This window comes from Silene latifolia, chromosome 11 (genome assembly GCF_048544455.1).
Source record: "Silene latifolia isolate original U9 population chromosome 11, ASM4854445v1, whole genome shotgun sequence".
Lineage (NCBI taxonomy): Eukaryota > Viridiplantae > Streptophyta > Magnoliopsida > Caryophyllales > Caryophyllaceae > Silene > Silene latifolia.
This window is the reverse complement of record NC_133536.1, coordinates 163,963,506-163,981,466: the sequence shown is the minus strand read 5'-3', so window position 1 is coordinate 163,981,466 and position 17,961 is coordinate 163,963,506. Positions and strand designations below refer to the sequence as shown.

At 40.1% G+C, this 17,961-nt stretch overlaps 1 protein-coding gene across 1 annotated transcript; it reads right to left on the bottom strand.

Annotated features, from left to right (window-relative positions):
• Positions 1–12,134: 12,134 nt before the first annotated feature.
• LOC141614280 (uncharacterized) lies at positions 12,135–16,779 on the bottom strand. Its single transcript, XM_074433038.1, has 6 exons — positions 16,371–16,779; positions 15,507–16,258; positions 15,049–15,283; positions 13,702–14,680; positions 12,338–13,412; positions 12,135–12,287 (listed from the first exon to the last, which is right to left on the bottom strand). The coding sequence occupies exons 1-6, from the start codon at positions 16,777–16,779 to the stop codon at positions 12,135–12,137; spliced, it is 3,603 nt and encodes a 1,200-aa protein (XP_074289139.1).
• Between the last annotated feature and the right edge of the window lie 1,182 nt (positions 16,780–17,961).

Here is a 17,961-nt window from a genome sequence, read left to right as displayed (position 1 = left end):
TTACCTGGGCAGAGTGCTCTGGATGTGCAAAGTGGTCGATCGACTGACATCACTGGTCGATCGACCACCAGTTCAGAAGTTGAAAAAAAAAAAATGAAAATGAAAAAAAAAGAGAAACAGACAGAAAAAAAAAGAAGAAGTTTTGAAAATAATAAGGTCTTGGTTGAAATAAGAACGCACCTCATATGCTTATTTCACGAATTGGAGGCGTTTGTTTGGGATTTTGTGTTGTCTAGTCAATAAAGGCATGGTCTTTATGTTGAGTTGGAAGAACGGGATACGGTTTCTAATGGTTCGTTAGGTACTAGCTTGGCTCTTACCTTCACTTTTCCATAATTGTTTTGCCCCTTCTTTCCCACTTAGCCTCACATATCCAAATCTTGCAATAGTTCGGCGTGTGATAGTCCTTGACGGTGGTTATGCGTATGTACGGTAGCTAGAATCATTATTCATGCTAGTCAAGCATACATGTTTTGTCGGTCATGATCTAGGTGAGAGACTCGTATCTTTCTTCCCTCTCTTTTACATATAATCTTACCATTTGCTTTGCTGAGAGAAGAGTGGCCCGGGAGAGTCCGAATGTATGAGTCTTGCAAGGTCGAACGCCCGATTAAATTCCATGATATGCATAAATTTGTTCACTTGATTTAAGCTTTGCAGTAGTTGACTATGTGCATTAAACGGTTTGGCATTGACTTGTAGTTAGCTCTGAAATGTACTCCTTTCCATTTGGTTTTTATACGGGTCATAATGCTTGCTTGGGGACAAGCAAGGTTTGGTTTGGGGAGATTTGATACGTGCATTTTCTATACACTTTATCTGTGGTTTTGGCACGTGTTTCTATGCATAATTGTTAGCTTAAGGCTACTATTTCTCCCGAAACGGTTTACTTTGAATTTTCTATGATTTATTGTAGGAACGAGTAGAAGTAAGCTAAATCAAGCCTAATTCGTCCTCCGGAGGCAAGTTTAAGGAAGCCAAGGAGAAGGAGAGTCGTATTCACTCACATTGGGATGCGTGCAAAGGAGTGAAGAGTTGATTGGAAGGAACAAGAGAGCCACTGCACAACATATTCAGTCGATCGACTAGGCTGTGAGGTCGATCGACCACTGAAGCTCATCAGATGCTACTGTTCCGCATATTCAGTCGATCGACCGTGCTGACCGGTCGATCAACCAGTTTTCGAGCTGACACGTTTCTCTTCGTGTTAGACTTTTAAAAGCCCAACTTGTAATTAACTTTCAGTATCTTTTTATCAGTAGAACGCAGCAACTTTTAGGTTATACTTTTCATTCTGGAAAAACTCAGTTTTAGATCTAGCTTGGAGACGGAAACCTTGGATTTGAATGCTTTGTGCTCGAATTCAATTAGTAAGCTTTTTATGCAATTCTTTCTCTTCCTTATTTCCTTGTTATTTTGATTCTTATTTTCATCAATTAATTTCAGCAATTGAGTTCTTCTCTTTTGTTTTAGTTCGATTCCATTATGTCAAATTTGTTCTTTATTATTAATTTTGAAGTTAGAATAGTTATAATTATGCGTAGGTAATTTCTTTGATTGGGAACGAGGTGAGCCATGGTATTGAATTAGGATTGTTTTGTAGTATGAGTTCTTCCGTATCGGTCTCGTTATCTTTTGATAAATTTCTTTACTAGATTGAAAGATTGGTAATTTGAATTATCGTTAGATTTGAAATTTCTCTTGAGCGAAAGCTTTGATAAATTCTAGGGAATTAATAGACCGTGAGGTTATTTGAGCTTTGATCGAAAGGCTAGCTTATATTCCCTGAGACCGTATTATAAGACCTCTGCTACCTTATTGAGCTGACTTTTGCCATGGTGAACCGAAGTTCCCGATCCCCTTTTTATCTTGTTGAGAATATTCATTTTAGCAATTAGCCAGTTAATCAACCAAATTCAAAACCCCCCAATTAATTGTTACTTTTATAGACTGAAAAATAGCAAACAAAATCAACCTTGTCTCTCTGTGGTTCGACCCTTACTATCACTAGCTATAGTTTTAGTTTGGAATTATAAATTTAATTTTGGTACTAAACGACGGTATCACTGACCCCAGACTACCAGACATGGAAGATTGACGGCTTCCTTTATTTTGACTTACCTTGTAAGACTCTCCCCCGTCTAGAGCCCCTTCCTACTGTTGCTAGGGGCGCCCGCCTGCCACCACTGCCTGACCTTCACCTTCCACGCCGACCACCTCCCACTGCACCCGCCGCCAAGAAGCGGCGTCTTGAGACCGGAGAGGGGTCTACACCTTTAGGGAGTACCCAGCCTTCCACGGCTACTCCCGCACCGACCCCTACTCCCACTACTACTACCACTCCTACTCCCACTCCCACTGACCAGACACAGACTTAGCCGGACCTACCAGCTACTTTCGTACTACCTCCTCCCTTTGTGGCGCCCGCGGTCCTGGACCAAGGGGGCGCCGTTTACGGTTTGTTGCTTGAGGTTGCAGAGCGTCAGGCTAGTATGGAGAGGGACTTGGCTCTTGCTTTACACCCTCTGTACGAGTACCACTTGCGGCGACACCGACCGATCCCAGAGGGTTGGCCACACCCTTCCTTCTTCCGGTACCCACCTGAGGGGTACCCGGTGTCTGAGGAGGAGGAGGACGAGGACCCGGAGGTGGCAGTGGAGAGAGCTCGCGCTGAGGAGCAGAGGAGGAGAGAGATCCGGAGTTCAGGGTGGAGGACGTCCGTGACAGTGACGGCGACGACGACGACGAGTAGCTACTGGTCTACTCACTTCCCCAGTTTTCTGGCTGGTTTGGGGAAGTTCGTATCTCGTATGTATTTCTTACTCTTTTATTTTGTCTCCTTTATATTTATTGTTTTTATTTATTATCGGTTGTATATTCCCGCTCCCCTGTATATATCTGCTGGTGTATGCTGGAGGACAACGAGGGCGTTGTCCGTTTTGGTTTGGGGAGGGTATTGCATCCTTTTGAGTCTGCATTTGCATCTGTTTTTGCATTCACGTTTATTTTTCAGCTTGCATTGTTGTTTATTTTCATAAAAAATCAAAAATAAAAAAAAATTAGAAAACATCAAAAATAAAAAAAATTCACGTTTATTTTTGCATATAGGTTGAGTCGGAACGGTATATTTCCATGATGATAATGCACTATAACTTGTCTTTTTGCTTAAGCCTTGCACTTCTTTTGACACTTATTAGCTGAGTCTTGCGCATATCTACGAGTTTTTGTTCAAATTTAGCTGACTGTTTAGACTTGGCCTGATAAATTGGCAAACTACTTGAAAAATTCTGAGTTTTAGAGCCTTATAACTGGTGACATTCATGACCAGTTCATTAGGAATTGAGAGTAGTACTCCTTGCATAGCATGTTCATCTTTTTTGCACTTTTATGACATTCAATTTCTTGTCAAATGCACATATTCGGGTTTGTGGTTGGTGTCACATGCAGGGAGGTGCTTGCAAATTTCCCTTTCTTTATATTTTTCACCCATCTAGCTCCACATTAGCCAAATTTGCCTTTTTGACCCATTAGCTACATTCCAAATTAAGCCTGCCTAGTCAAGCTAGTTAGTATGTTCTTTTGAGTATGAGTTTTCCGATTGCATTTTGGCCCGTATTTCTTTGTTTGGAGTTGTTGGAAAATAGAGGGAGGAGGAAAAAGAAAAAAAAAAGAATTGGAAAAGAAAAAAAAGAAAGAAGTGAAAGAAGTGAAAAAAAAAGAAAAAAGAAAAAAAAAAGAAAAAAGAAGCTGAAAACGTGAACAGGGGAAAAAGAAAGAAAGTTTGAAAAAAAAAGTTGATTTGTTTCAGTTAGTTATTTCAGACGGTGTTTGAAAAAGTAAAGTTTGTGACCGTCTGACTCCTCTACTCTTATTCTATATTTTTGAGGAGATTGTGTTTGAGTTTAGTGAGTTTTGTGCCAAATGAAGGGCACTTGTACTTAGTTTATTAGTCAGTTGAGATTCGGATGGTTTACTATGGTCCTGTTAGGAACTAGCTTGACGCTTTTACCTCCACATTTCCATAACTTGTTTTGCCTTTCTCACCTGAACCTCACTATTCCCAAATTATTTGTAAGCCGTCGGCTGTGACGGACATTATTGGTTGGAGTGTGTGCATTAGTACTTGAATTGTCTTTCATTTTTGTTGCATGCATGCTATGTAGGTCGCAGTTAGGTGAGTGACTGTCTTTTCTTCTCTCTTATACATATAACATTCACCCTTTGCTTCATGAGAGAAGAGTGACCACGGGAGAGTCCGATTTTATTGGTCTTGCAAGGTCGATAGGTTGGCTATATTTCTGAACAGCTTATAATTCGTTTGCGTATTGACTGCTTAGCATTAACTGTTAGTTTTTGATGCATTAAATTGGTTCAAGTAGACAAGTTAAGCTAGCTCTGAGTTATCATTTCCGTTCCATTAGTTGCATTTTAGTTTACTCGAGGACGAGTAAAGGTTCGGTTTGGGGAGATTTGATACGTGCTTTAATTTTTATATAGTCTTTTTAGCCTATTTCAGCACGTATTTCTATGCATTTTTATACTGTTTTTATAGTATTTTTCCCCGAATTGGCTACTTTGGTTCATTTTGTCTATTTTGTAGAAATGAACGCGAAAGTAGTGGAATCGTACTCTTTTTCGTCCTTTTTGCATGCATTTAGAGGAGACGGGATTTTTCCAGAGTGAGATACTACGTTGGAAGTGTCATGGCACGCATTACGAGGTAGTCGTTGATGGACTTGAGCTGAAATGAAGACAAAGTACTCGATCGAGCAGTTTTACCACTCGATCGAGTGGTTTTTACGTCCCAGGATGGTCGATCGAGTAAAATTCTACTCGATCCTTAGCTGCAGAAAGACGAGTTACTCGATCGAGTAACTTTCTACTCGATCGAGTAGATTTGCTGAGGTGTTTGCTCGATCGAGTGGTTTTAATCCACTCGATCGAGTGGTTTCACTATTATGGGCTTTAAAACAGCCCGTGTTATGTTTATTTCGCTAAACTTAATTACTTTGCTATTTAAGCACGCTTTACTAGGTCATTAGGATCTATCTTTCATTATTTAAACTTTCTATTGTAAACTTTACCGCGTTGCTAATTCCTCTTCACTGTAACCTTGCTCTCGGATCTATTTTCATTCGGATTTTGTGTTCTTTACGCCGGATTCGCTTGATTGTAATTCCTTTCTCTTCCTTTAATAATAATTAGTCATTTGTTTGCTTTAATCATTCGTTTTACTGCATTTATTCTTCTGCCGTAATTTACTCTTTATGCAATTTTATTGTTATTTCATAATGGTTACTGCTGGAAAATTATCTGCTGTTAGTTTAATTAGCGACATGAGTAGCTAAACCCCTTTCATGTTGGGATTAGGGGATCTGCGGTAGGAATGTGACGATGTAGTGAATGAATTAGATGAATTGATTATAAGACTCTGTCACCATAGCAATTTAATTGTATTTATTCGACTTAGTTGAGTGCACACTTTTGAGTTAACCTTTAATCTGGCTAAAATTAATCCTAGATCGAGAGATTGGACTAAATAGGCCTGCTATGAACAGTAGACTACCCTGACGAGAATGAAAATTAAGTTAGTGGTATTTTAGGATAGAAAGTGGACCGAAAGGATCGGACCTTTCAGCATCCGTCTTACATTAATTCGTCTGAGTCATTTACAGATGAGTCACTGGACTACCGTAGTGAACCGAAATCCTGATATGTCCCTCTCTATCTGATAGTTTAATCTCATTTCTTGCCTTTACTGCTCTTGCCCTTTATTTCTCTTTCCTTTAAAACTCGTAGTTTAGATAACAATTCAAACAACCCCCCCTATTTGTGACCAAATAGACGGACTACTACAAATATCTTGCCTCCCTGTGGAGATCGACCTGACTTCCCTAGCTATATAGTTAGTTCAGTTAATTTATTTTTGACAGGTACACGACAGACGTGTCAAAGGCATCTCATTGAAGGTGATTAAAACAGCTGATAGGCTATCGTGTACCTAATCAAAGATAAATTCCCTAAATACAAATAAATGTAGTAATAGGGGTCGAACCACAAGGAGACGGGAGTTTGCTAAATAAGTTGTTATGGATTGAATTATATCGAGGTCGGTTTATCGGTTGTTGGTTGGTTGGTTGGCTGGTTATGCAAATAAAATGAAAACAATAGTAAAGAAAGCGTCTAGGGAAGTCGGGTCACACATGCAAATTACTAATTAATCATGTTAATTTAGAAATGCATTGATAATGATAAATTATTTAGGCCTTTAGACACCCATCTCTCGATATTAGCATCGACCATAGATCGGGTCCTAACGATCTCTCGATATGGCTAGGTAATTCTACTATAGCATGTTTAGTCTAATTCAATTCCGTGTCTCTCGACTTATAGAACGAGTTAACAAACTTAATCTACGATTACGGCCAATAACCAAAGATTAAACAATATAATGCAAACATATTATAGAAACTATTATTTGATATCGTGACATCTCATTTTAACAATTGTGATTAGTTATTTAGCATGGCTTCCTTAATCCCTAGACTAAGGAAATTACTCGAACATAATGTAAATTATCTAATGACAAATGAATAATAAAGTAATGCAAGAAATGAAATTACCTTGATAATGGAAGAACTTGCAAATGAAGAACAAGGAATGAAATGTAAATAACTTGTAATGGAAATTGAATTATAACTTGAAATGTTTAAAGGAAATGTAAACAACATAAAAACTAAACTAATCTAAACTAACCTAGCTAATGACTAAAACTAATCTGAAATTTAGAGGATTTTGTGAACTAGAACGTAATGGGAATTATTTATGAAGTGTCGGATCAACCCCCTTATATAGGAATAAGGGGGTGTAACGTAAACAGCCTAGAAGAGGCTAACCCTAATCGGGGCCGTTGGTTTTCTCAATTTTCTCTTAATTCCGTCTTAACTTTTCACTTAATGTTGATGCGAAATCCGATGCTTATGTCTTAATGCGTCCGTCTAAGGTATCCTAGGCATACTTTGGCATCCAAAGTAGCATCCGAAGCTCATGCAAATCCACTTAATTTTTTGGACTTTATTTGGGCTTGAATATTATTGCACCAACCCAAGTTGGTTTTGAGCTCAGGATTTCCATTTCTTCCCAAATGCCCCTATACTTCTCGAAACATCTTTGCATAGTCACAACTTGCTTTATTTAGCCTCGTGAACTCCGATGTTTGCTATTTTGACGGGAAAAAGGTACAAAAGCTCCAATTCCTACAAAATGTAATAAATACACGTAAAACGCCCGAGATTAGCTCACAAATACACTAATTTAAGTGCAATAATACTATAAAACCAAGCTAAAATAGGGAGTTAAAACTCTATATAAAATGGACTTATCAACAGCTGGGGAGGAGAAACCAAAAAGCTCGAAATCGCTGAATGAGGAGTTTGAGTGTGAACATCATAAAAATGAAGAGGAGGTGGTGACAACCATGATTGAAAAACTTAAGGCGATCGCTATTAAGTCGAAGAATAATTTAGTAGGAAAAGAGGTGTTGGGTATGACACGAGAGGCAGCGCAATGAGGATGGTTCATGGGCTAATGTGGAAGAGATAAGGGTTGTGGTGTTAGTGTAGGATAGTAAGGCTAATGGGGTAGGTGAGGAAGGTAGTGATACGCCAGGCGGGTTGCTAATGAGCAAGAGGGTTTTGAGGGAAGATAGGGACCATTCGAGCGGTAATGATGGTCACAAACTTCTGGATCGATGGCAGGCCAGAGGAGGGGAGGAAAGAGGCCACGATGGAGAGGAGGCAAGCTAGGGAGGAAAGGGTTGGTGTGGGAGGGCATGTCTCGATGGGGGACGTGCTTGGTAAAAGAGGTGGTGATGGGGTGTTACACGAGGAGACAGTCAATAAGAAATCAAAACTTTGCATATGTGTGTATTCACCTGAGGCAGAGGTTGAGGGAGCTCAACCCCGTCAGGTGTTATGAAAATCTTGAGCCTTAACTGCAGGGGCTGGGCAACCCCGATGCGGTAGGCGGTCTTCATAATTTGCTCAGACGAGAGGATCCTGATTTAGTATTTTTGTGTGAGACTAAACTTAGCGGGGCGGAGATGAGGAAGGTTAGAAGTATTTTTCAGGCATACGATGGTTTGGAAGTTGGTAGTGCAAGACGTTCAGGGGGTCTTGCTTTTCTTTGGAAGAGCCTGTTGACTATTTCGTTTTGGTCTGGCACTTTGCATTACATGGACTTTGATGTAGGGGAAAGCGATAATAAGTGGAGAATTAATGGGTTTTATGGGTGGCCGTCAATGCAAAACATATAACTATTCTGAGTGCAGCTCCGATTGTTGGCTTTAGAATCACAATGCTCGTGGCTATGTATTGGAGATTATAATGAGGTCTTATATTGGACGGAGATGTTAAGAGGTGTTAGGGCATAGTGGCAAATGAATAACTTTCGAGTGGCGATTAATGAGTGTGGGTTGCATGATCTTAGCTTTATGGTATTAATTCACTTATGACAACGCTCAGGCGGGTGAGGACAATAGACAGAATAGAATCGATCGGGCCATGGCGAATGATGGGTGGTTCGATATGTTTCCTTATGCAAAATTGCACCACATGGAGAGGGAGTAGTCTGACCATTCCCCATGGATGGTGTCTCTAGGCCGAGAGCGTGATGAAGAGGAGAAAGGTAGGAAGATATTCCGCTTTAAAGAAATTTGGGTAGGGGAAGATGGATGTGAGGACACGATCAAGAGAGCCTGGGAGCATGGGGATGTTGATTTGATTGAGACGATTAGTAGATGTGCTAAGGAATTGGTGAAGTGGAAGGGTGTGAGTATCGGCAAAGTGATGCGGGATCTTAAGACCAAGCACAGAAGGTTGGCTCGGCTGAATGTGGGGCAACTGTCTCGGAAGGCTGTTCAAGATTGTAAGAAACTGATGACGGATATTTCTCATCTACTCCGACAAGAAGAAACCTTTTGGCGGCAACGATCTAGAGTCCTATGGCTTCAAAATGAGGATAAGAGTACAAAATTTTTTCATCAAAAAGATAAGCAGAGAAGGCAAAAGAACTTTATCAAATATATTATCGATGATAAGGGCCGCAAGTTCGAAAGTGCTGATGGAATAAAGCATGTCGTTGTCCGTTATTTTGAGCATTTATTCACTTCTGATGAACCAGGAGGATTTGACGAGTTACTGGTGGGCGTGGAGAGACGGGTCAATAATGAGATGAAAGCAATACTTAGCGAGGAATACACGGGAGAGAAGGTTGTGGAAGCTCTTCATCAAATGCATCCGCTAAAGGCTCCTGGACCCGATGGTATGAATGCGTTATTTTTCCAAACTTATTGGCATATTGTTGGTCCGTCAGTTATTCGTACTTCATTGAAAATTCTTAATGGTGCGGCTTTTCCGGATAATTTTAATGGAACACATATTGTTTTAATTCCGAAAAAGAAATCACCGGAGAGAATGTCTTATTTTAAACCCATTAGCCTTTGTAATGTCCTTTATAAGATTATATCGAAGGTTCTCATTAATCGGCTAAAGACGTTTCTGGGAGAAATTGTTTTCGAGAACCAAAGTGCCTTTACTCCAGGCCGTCTTATTGTAATACTCGCCCTGTTAGGGACCCGTTGACTGACCTTTTGACCAAGGGAGAGCCTTAGCAAGGGAGACGGAAGAGATTAGTTGACCAATGTAACTCGTTACTTGACCTAGTAGTGGCCACTCGGTCGAGTAGTTAAGATACTCGACCGAGTGGGGCATACTCGGCCGAAAATGTCTATACTTGACCGAGTACCTCGTCGGTCAGCGCGTTATTATAAAACGCGGAGTCTTAAACGAAAATCATTTTCGACGGTTCCTTTTCTCTTTTCCTAAACCTAATCTCTGTCTCTCAATTATCTCATATCACTCTACACATCGTAGGTGGCCTTGAATACTTACCCGGGAAGGGAGATGGGCTATGCATGGAGTCATCGTGTTGGGTTGTCGCCATTGTCGGCATCGGTCTGCGTCTCAAGGTAAGTTTGTGATTAGTTGTCATCCTTTAGTAGATCTTGAATAGCTTAGTGATAGGATTCGATTGCTACCTGTAGGATTCAATATGGAGTCTTGCTTGGCTTGTATGATGGACGCGCTTTCATGGAATAGCGAAAAGGTAGGGTTTTCCCTACTCAGTTGTGTGATTAATTGGATATAAGATGACGATGGTTGATTTATTGGCATGGTTACTATTATTATGATTGTGATATATTGGATGATTTGGTTTGGTTGTAGTTCTCGAGGTGCGTCTTCGGCCGAGTGGAGTCCATCATCGGGAATGGCTTCACACCCTTGTGGTTCCCGTCACAAGAGGGATGTGCATATTAATGGATCCGTCTTATGCGCTCGTTATGATGAGCGGGGTTTAGGTGGGCATGGTTGCGGTCCCCCACTTGCAGTGAGGATTACCTGTTGCGATGGGTAATCCGGTAGGACTACACACTTTAGTGAGTAGTCAGTGATTGATTGTCAATCGAGTTGGAGATTGATATTGTAATTGAATTGGTTGCATTGTTTGTATTGTGTTCTTATCTTGGTTATACAGTTGACTGACCTCGTTGTTGTTTTACAAAACTGTGGTGATCCATTTGGGGATGTTGGGCAGTTGGTTTAGCAGGTGTTGGTTGATATGTTGCTTGAGGGGCGTGAAGGGGAATCGAGTCATCACGCTGTCTAGCTCGTGGCTGTTGTAACTTATGCTTAGTAGTCCTTTAGCTGTTTCAGAGTTATAATCTTTCGTTATGTTGTATAACCTGCAAGAAACATTTAATAAAACGTTCTGTTATTGTTTATTTGATATACTTACCTCGGGTAACCGAGATGGTAATGCCCTTACTTATTGGGGAAGGTCTTGTTAAGGCTCTTTTGTAAGCGGGGGTGTTACACTTATCACTGATAATATTCTAGTTGCCTTTGAGTTGTTGTAACACCCCCACTTACCAATGAGTCTTAACAAAACCTTCCCCAATAAGTAAGGGCCTTACTGTAACACCCCCATACACCAAGGTGCCTTACCAAGGCTACCCAATGCATAAAAGTACTACCATCTCGGTTACCCGAGGCAATGAATATCAATAGACCATAAAAGAACATACTTTAATAGATAAGTTTAAGTGATTACATAACAAAACCAACTGTAAAGTAAAGTACAACTGTTCTAAAACCAAACTACAACTAAAGTAACAAAGGTCTTATGATAACACAGCGGAAGACTACTACCAGACTCTTGGAAAATCCATCCCCATCTAATCCCGTGCGCATCCATAGTATACCTGCTCACTACCTCCGAATAGATCACCACAGTTTTTAAAACATTTAAACGGAGTCAGTTACTGATTACACAAAACACAATATCTAAGATACAATACACACATTACCCAAACTCCGTCACAAATACACACACCTGTGTGTAGTCCTGCCAGAATACCATCGCAACAGATGTTCCTCGCCGCCAGTGGGGGACCGCAGCCGTTCCCACCTAAGCCCCGCTCATCTCATCCGAGCGATAACCCATGTTCCTTAATGTGCACATCCCCCCTGTGGCGGGTTCCACAGAGAGCAAATCAAGGGCGTGAAGCCACTCCCGCAAGGGATTCCACTCAGCCGAGGACGCATCTCGAGAACCACAGACAAATAATCACAACCAACTACAATATCAATAATTATTACTTTATGTAATAACAACACTAAGACCTGGAATTTGACTAGATTTAAGGATCTCAACAATCCCGAGATAGAAGAGTCAGCTAGAAACAACTCTAGTAAGGAAGAAATTTGGTGGGAAAAACCTATAATCGGTTTTCTAAAGCTAAACTTTGACGGATCGAGAATAGAAGCTAATAAAGCTGCTTTAGGATATTCTATAAGAGATCACAATGGTAAAGTCATTTTGTTAGGAGCAATAAAGTGCGGATCCAATAATATCCTTGTTGCAGAAGCTCTCGCTCTAAAAGAAGGTATTTTAGCACCTAAATACTTAGGAATCTAAAGTTTTTTTTTGGTGAAATGTAAGATTTCATTAAGCACAAACTTAGGTATTACAACCTAACAATTTTACAAACAGACCCATTTGATAGAGATATATCTCTATTTACATACATCAATACTTTCTAACCATTGCCTATCATGAATCTCAAGTTGATTTTGGAAAGCACCAATTCGCATTTTAGCAACATTCCTAGCCATCCTAAATACAACTTCAGGCCTGACCAGGCAATGCTCCACCCTTGATCTATTCCTCTACAACCAAATAAAATAAAAGCAAGCCATGAATGCGCATAGCAGGATACCCCTTCGATTATTGACCACTTCTGCAGCCAAATCCACCTGAGAATATCAGTAGATGGAAGAGCTACATGGCAAACACTAGCCATCTCCAAAAGAATGACTCTGCTATAAGGACACTGCTGAAATAAATGTATATGAGTCTCTGCAGCACACCCACATAACAGACAGTCTTCATCAGTAGCAATACCCAAACCAAAGAGCTTAGCTTTGACCTGCAATGCTTCTCTGGCAATTAGCCAGCAGATAAATTTATGCTTAGGCACTGCCCACTTGTTCCACACAATACTATGCCAATCAACAGCCTGATACTTCACCCTCAGCATCTCATAACCACTCTGCATTGTATAACCCTTAATACCTAGTAACCACTGTCCCTGACTGTAACCAGAACTGAGCTTATCACGAACTCTACAAGTTGTTCTCCATCCCCAGCTAACATCACCACTGGGTACATAAGCAGTCCAAGTCCTGCCTTTTAAGTAAATCCCGCTGATCCATTTTACCCAGAGCTTATCAGGATTAAAAAAGATCCACCAAACTAACTTGCCCATAACAGCTACATTCCACACAAAACTATCTCTTAGTCCCAGACCACCCTCCTTTTTTGGGGAACAAATCTTTGCCCAACTAACAGGGGGTACTCTAAGGTGATCAACACTACCATCCCATAAATAATTTCGATAGATGGAGTTCAACCTATGCAGCACACCTTTAGGTATAACAAAGATGCTCATCCAATAGGTATATAAAGAAGTCAATACTGAATTAACAAGTACCAACCTCCCAGAGTAAGATAAGCGTCTGGACCCAAAGCTTGCTATTCTTGCAGTAATCTTTTCAACTAGGATTTGGCCTTGAGCTTTAGTTAACCTGCCAGTAGTAATATGCACTCCTAGATACTTAAATGGGAGGTGACCTTCTTGAACTCCAGTAGCAAGCAATATGTCCTCCTTAACCCCCACAGTCACCCTATTAAAATAAGCATTAGTCTTGGGAGGGCTCAAGTGTAAACCAGAAGCCCTAGAGAAAGTAGCAAAAGCTCTAAGCAACACCATGATAGAGCCCACATCACCTTTGCTGAATAAAAGTAAGTCATTTGCAAACATTAGGTGTGACAATTTGATTTTACCACACATAGGGTGATATTTGAATCCCATATTTTCAGTAACATATCCCAAAACTCTACTCAAGTACTCCATAGAGATAGTAAACAAGAGGGGTGATAAAGGATCTCCTTGTCTTAACCTTTTCTTTCCATTAAAAAAAACCAAATATATCTCCATTCAGGACCAAGGAGTAACTTGCAGTTCTTACACACTCCATTACCAAGGAGATAAAATGGGTAGGAAACTCTAAAGAAACCAACATCTCCTCTAAAAATTCCCAGCTGACTGAATCATATGCTTTCTTCATATCAACTTTCATCAAGAACCTAGAAGAGACTGACTTCCTATTGTATAATCTGACTATGTCCTGACAGATAAGAATGTTTTCAACAATGCTCCTACCCTTAATAAAACCTCCTTGACTATCACTGATCAACTCAGGCAACACCCCAGACAATCTATTGCACAGAAGCTTAGAAATGCACCTGTAAACAACATTGCAGCAAGAAATTGGATGAAATTGAGTAACATTTTGAGGCATTGCACACTTAGGAATGAGAGAAATGAGGGTATGGTTTAATTGTTTAAGAAGTTTATCAGTCTGGAAAAAATCCTTAATAGCAAGACAAATTGAATCCCCCACAACATCCCAAGCATCTTTGAAGAAAGCACTGGAATAACCATAAGGACCTGCAACCTTATGGCTAGGAATAGAAAACATAGCCTTCTTAATTTCTTCATTAGTGACAAGGCTCAAAAGCAACTGCTTGTGCCCAGCAGAGCAAACCTTCCCCATCTTGACCACCCTGTGACTAATATTAAGAACCTTCTCAGAGGTACCCAATAGATTAGTATAAAAACTCAAGAAAGCTTCCTGAATTTGCTGAGGATCATCACACTGAACCCCTTGAGTATCCTCTATCTTAATAACCTTATTCCTGAGCTGCCTCCCCTTAATAACACTATGAAAATACTTCGTGTTGTCATCACCTTTGTCAACCCAGATGGCTTTGGATTTTTGCAACAGAAATTCAGAGCAAGCAGACTCCAGGAACCTAACACTGCTATGAGCCTCCATCTCTTGAACAATAAGTGCAGCATTAGAAGGATCCGCCCTGAGCTTCAGTTGAATAAACTCAAGGTTCATTTGAGCCCTAGCTGTATTATTGACAATATCATCAATATTATCCATATTAAGCTGTTTCAGAGGCCATTTTAGGACTTCAGTTTCTTGACCAACTGAAACATCAAAGTGCCATTCCAGTCAGTATCCCAAACCTGCTTCACACACTCTTTAAAATCCTCTACTTTACTCCACATGTTATAATATTTAAAGCATATCCTTGGTTTAGCAGTATTACTGTGTTCTTGAATCACACAAGGAGTGTGATAAAAAAATCCTTCAGTATAGAAATGAGCATAGATATTATCATTATTCCTAATCCAAGCATCATTCACCAAGACTATATCCAGTCTTCTAAACACTCTAGAGGAAGGTTCTTGTTTGTTAGGCTATGTATATAAAGAACTAATGGCAGAACAATCAGTAACCCCACACTCAGCTACACACTGCTGAAAATCATCCATTTCTTCATAAGTATAATTACCTCCTAATCTTTCAGAGGGAACTAAGACAGTGTTGAAATCACCACATATAACCCAAGGTCCATTAATTTCCTCATTATAAGCACAAAGTTTAGACCACAGTGCCTTCCTATCATGCAGATCATTGAAAGCATACACCATAGTACAGTTAAACATAAACCCAGTGCTTAAATCCTTGACCTCCATATGAATAGATTGTGCAGAATAGTCCAAACAATTAACAGAAAACATTAAAGGCTGCCAAAGAACCCACACACGACCCCCTTTGTGATAAAAAGTATTAGTAGTGACACACTAAGTAGCACAAAGATTATTTCTCTCATTATTTAGAGACAAAGGCTTCACCTTTGTGTTAAGGAGACCAAACAACCCAATTTGATGGTGGTGTAAAAACCATTTGATAGTATTCTGCTTAACTGGGCTATTCAGTCCCCTAATGTTCCAAAATCCAAGATTATACATTACCCCCAGAAGGAGGTAATGCACTACCATTTAATGAGACCACACCAATTCCAACAGTAGGAGTAGCAGTGTTAAGGGATTCAAGGACAGTGTCCTTACCAAACTTGATAGAACTATACCCTTTATCCAACAACTCCTGTCTACTAAACCGAATAATCCTCTTTGCAGAGGTTTGAGCAACATGATACTTCCCATTCTTTCCCCATGTCACCTGGAACTGGTTTGGCTTCTCAATTGGAGTAACAAGACTTGACTCCTTAGGGGAAGGCAATGAAACTACAGGCTCAGATGGTTTCCGAGCTTTAGGTCTCCACTTCTTAACAACCTCTTTTGGAGCCTTAGTTTTAGGAGCCTGCGGTTGTTTCATCTTCCTGTAGTTAGCAGTAGCATACCTAACTCCTTTACATGAGGTACATAGAAGTGGCTTCCATTCAGACACAACATTAATAACAACCACATGACCATCTTCATCTAATAATTTAATCTTATCAGGGATAGCTTTACCAAAAGGAACCTCCACCATGACTCGGGCAAACCCAAGTCGGGTCTTATCCTTAGTAGCCACATCACATTGAATAAATTTCCCCAATAAGCCTGCAATTCTGGGAAGACACTTCCCCCAAAATTTCAGAGGAAGCTGTTCTAACCTCACCCAAACTGGAACATCCTTGACATCCTCCTTCACTAAATCAACATCAGAACTCCATGGACGAACAATAAGAGGCTTATTGTCGAACAAAAGTGCCCTTGCTGCAAGACACGATCTTTGGCAGTACTATTAGCAAATCTCACCAAAAATACCCCATTCGGAAGGAAGGATACCTTATCAAGTGGGAGATGAACCCAGATTCTCCTGATAAACCATCAACCACTTCTACTGGCGGATTAGCACTCAATATGAAGCAGTACACCGAATTTGTCCAGTACTCAATTTCCTCCTTGACATCCTCTGAGGAGAACCGTAACAGAGCATCAGGTTCTTTCTCAATAACTTCCAACTGATTCTTCCCTTTCCTCCTACGCAGAACCACCGAATCCTGATCATCAGGTCGGATTGAATCCAAGTCATAGGGTTGAACACCAACGATCGAATTGACACTCTTTGTTTTCTGGGTATCCTCATATGAAGGACCCCCAGCCACCACCATAGGGACATACGACACTTCAGAGGAAGACTCAACATTATTAGTAACTGATTCAGGACTTTTCGATTTAGTATTACCAGAGATCAGAGGGGGAAATTGTTCAACGTTTGAACAATCGATTGACATGTTTTTTTGATTTTTAGGGTTTAAGATATTTTTGGGTTTTTAGGGTTTTGTGAATTTTAGAGTTGTTTCTCTCTCTGTCTCTTCATTTTTCTTCTTGAATTAGTAATCCCAAAGTTAATTGTGGAAGGTGATAATTTATGTGTTATTAACTCAATTCGAGGTACTTGGAAAATTCCTTGGGAAGTTTCTAGTATTATCAAGGATGTGAAATTAGACCTTCATTTTTTCGATGAAGTGATAATTAAACATTGCTTTCGTGAATCCAATAAGGTTGCTGACTTCATGGCTTCTATTGGACATTCATGTCAAACTCTTTCGAGGTGGTTTGATAGCCGGTGGCTTCAACTTACCTCCCTCATTCGAAAGGATGAGATAGGTTGGTCCTACCCTAGATGATCAACCTAGTTTTCTTTCCTAATAAAAAAAAAACACTACAATATCAATAATTACCAATTCCAATATGATATAGACAAATGTTATTAATCAACAATCACCAACAATCAATCAACCAACCAACATACATGTAACCAATAACTGAGTAGGAAATCCTACCTGGAAAAGCAATCACCAAGATCGTCACAATCAGATAATCAGAACGTTCCTCTACCAAGTCACCTCCTATCAAACATACAATCACACAATCACCATCTAATAAACACAATACTCCCAAAACCCCCAAATTACCCAATTAGGGTCTTAAACAGAATCAACGAAAAGGCATAAAAACTATACAAGGATCTTACCCATGACACGATGAACTCAACGGCGTAAAGAACACAATGATCCAACGACTCTAGCCCTTAGGATTTGATAGCAATGAGAGTGAGAGAGAGAGAGAAGCAACGTAACTTTGTTTTATCTTTGTGAAGTTTGGAGAAGTGTAAAAATGAAAAGAAATTGACGGATTAAGTTTATATATCTTTCTCACGTTGCTATCAAAACCCGTCAAAAACAACCCGTAAAAGTAACTTACTCGATTGAGTGCCACACTAACTCGATCGAGTACCCATCAGCAGAACACTATTTCATAAACCAAACATACTTACTCGACAGAGTACCCAAAGACATAGAAAACCATAGTATTACAGTCTTCCCTCCTTAAAACGAACTTCGTCCTCGAAGTTCAAACCCCAACCTATAAAACATGAACTCTTACACCATCTCTATCAACTATGCCTACCT

Bases quoted from the DNA above. Each gene is read 5' to 3' on its own strand.
- LOC141614280 (XM_074433038.1), bottom strand. From the start codon at position 16,779: ATGTCAATCGATTGTTCAAACGTTGAACAATTTCCCCCTCTGATCTCT. The intron at 16,259-16,370 runs GTTTATCAGGAG...CGTGTCTTGCAG, and splicing joins GCCAGTAGAAGTGGTTGATG to CAAGGGCACTTTTGTTCGAC. The intron at 12,288-12,337 runs GTATCCTGCTAT...ATTTGGTTGTAG, and splicing joins AGTGGTCAATAATCGAAGGG to AGGAATAGATCAAGGGTGGA.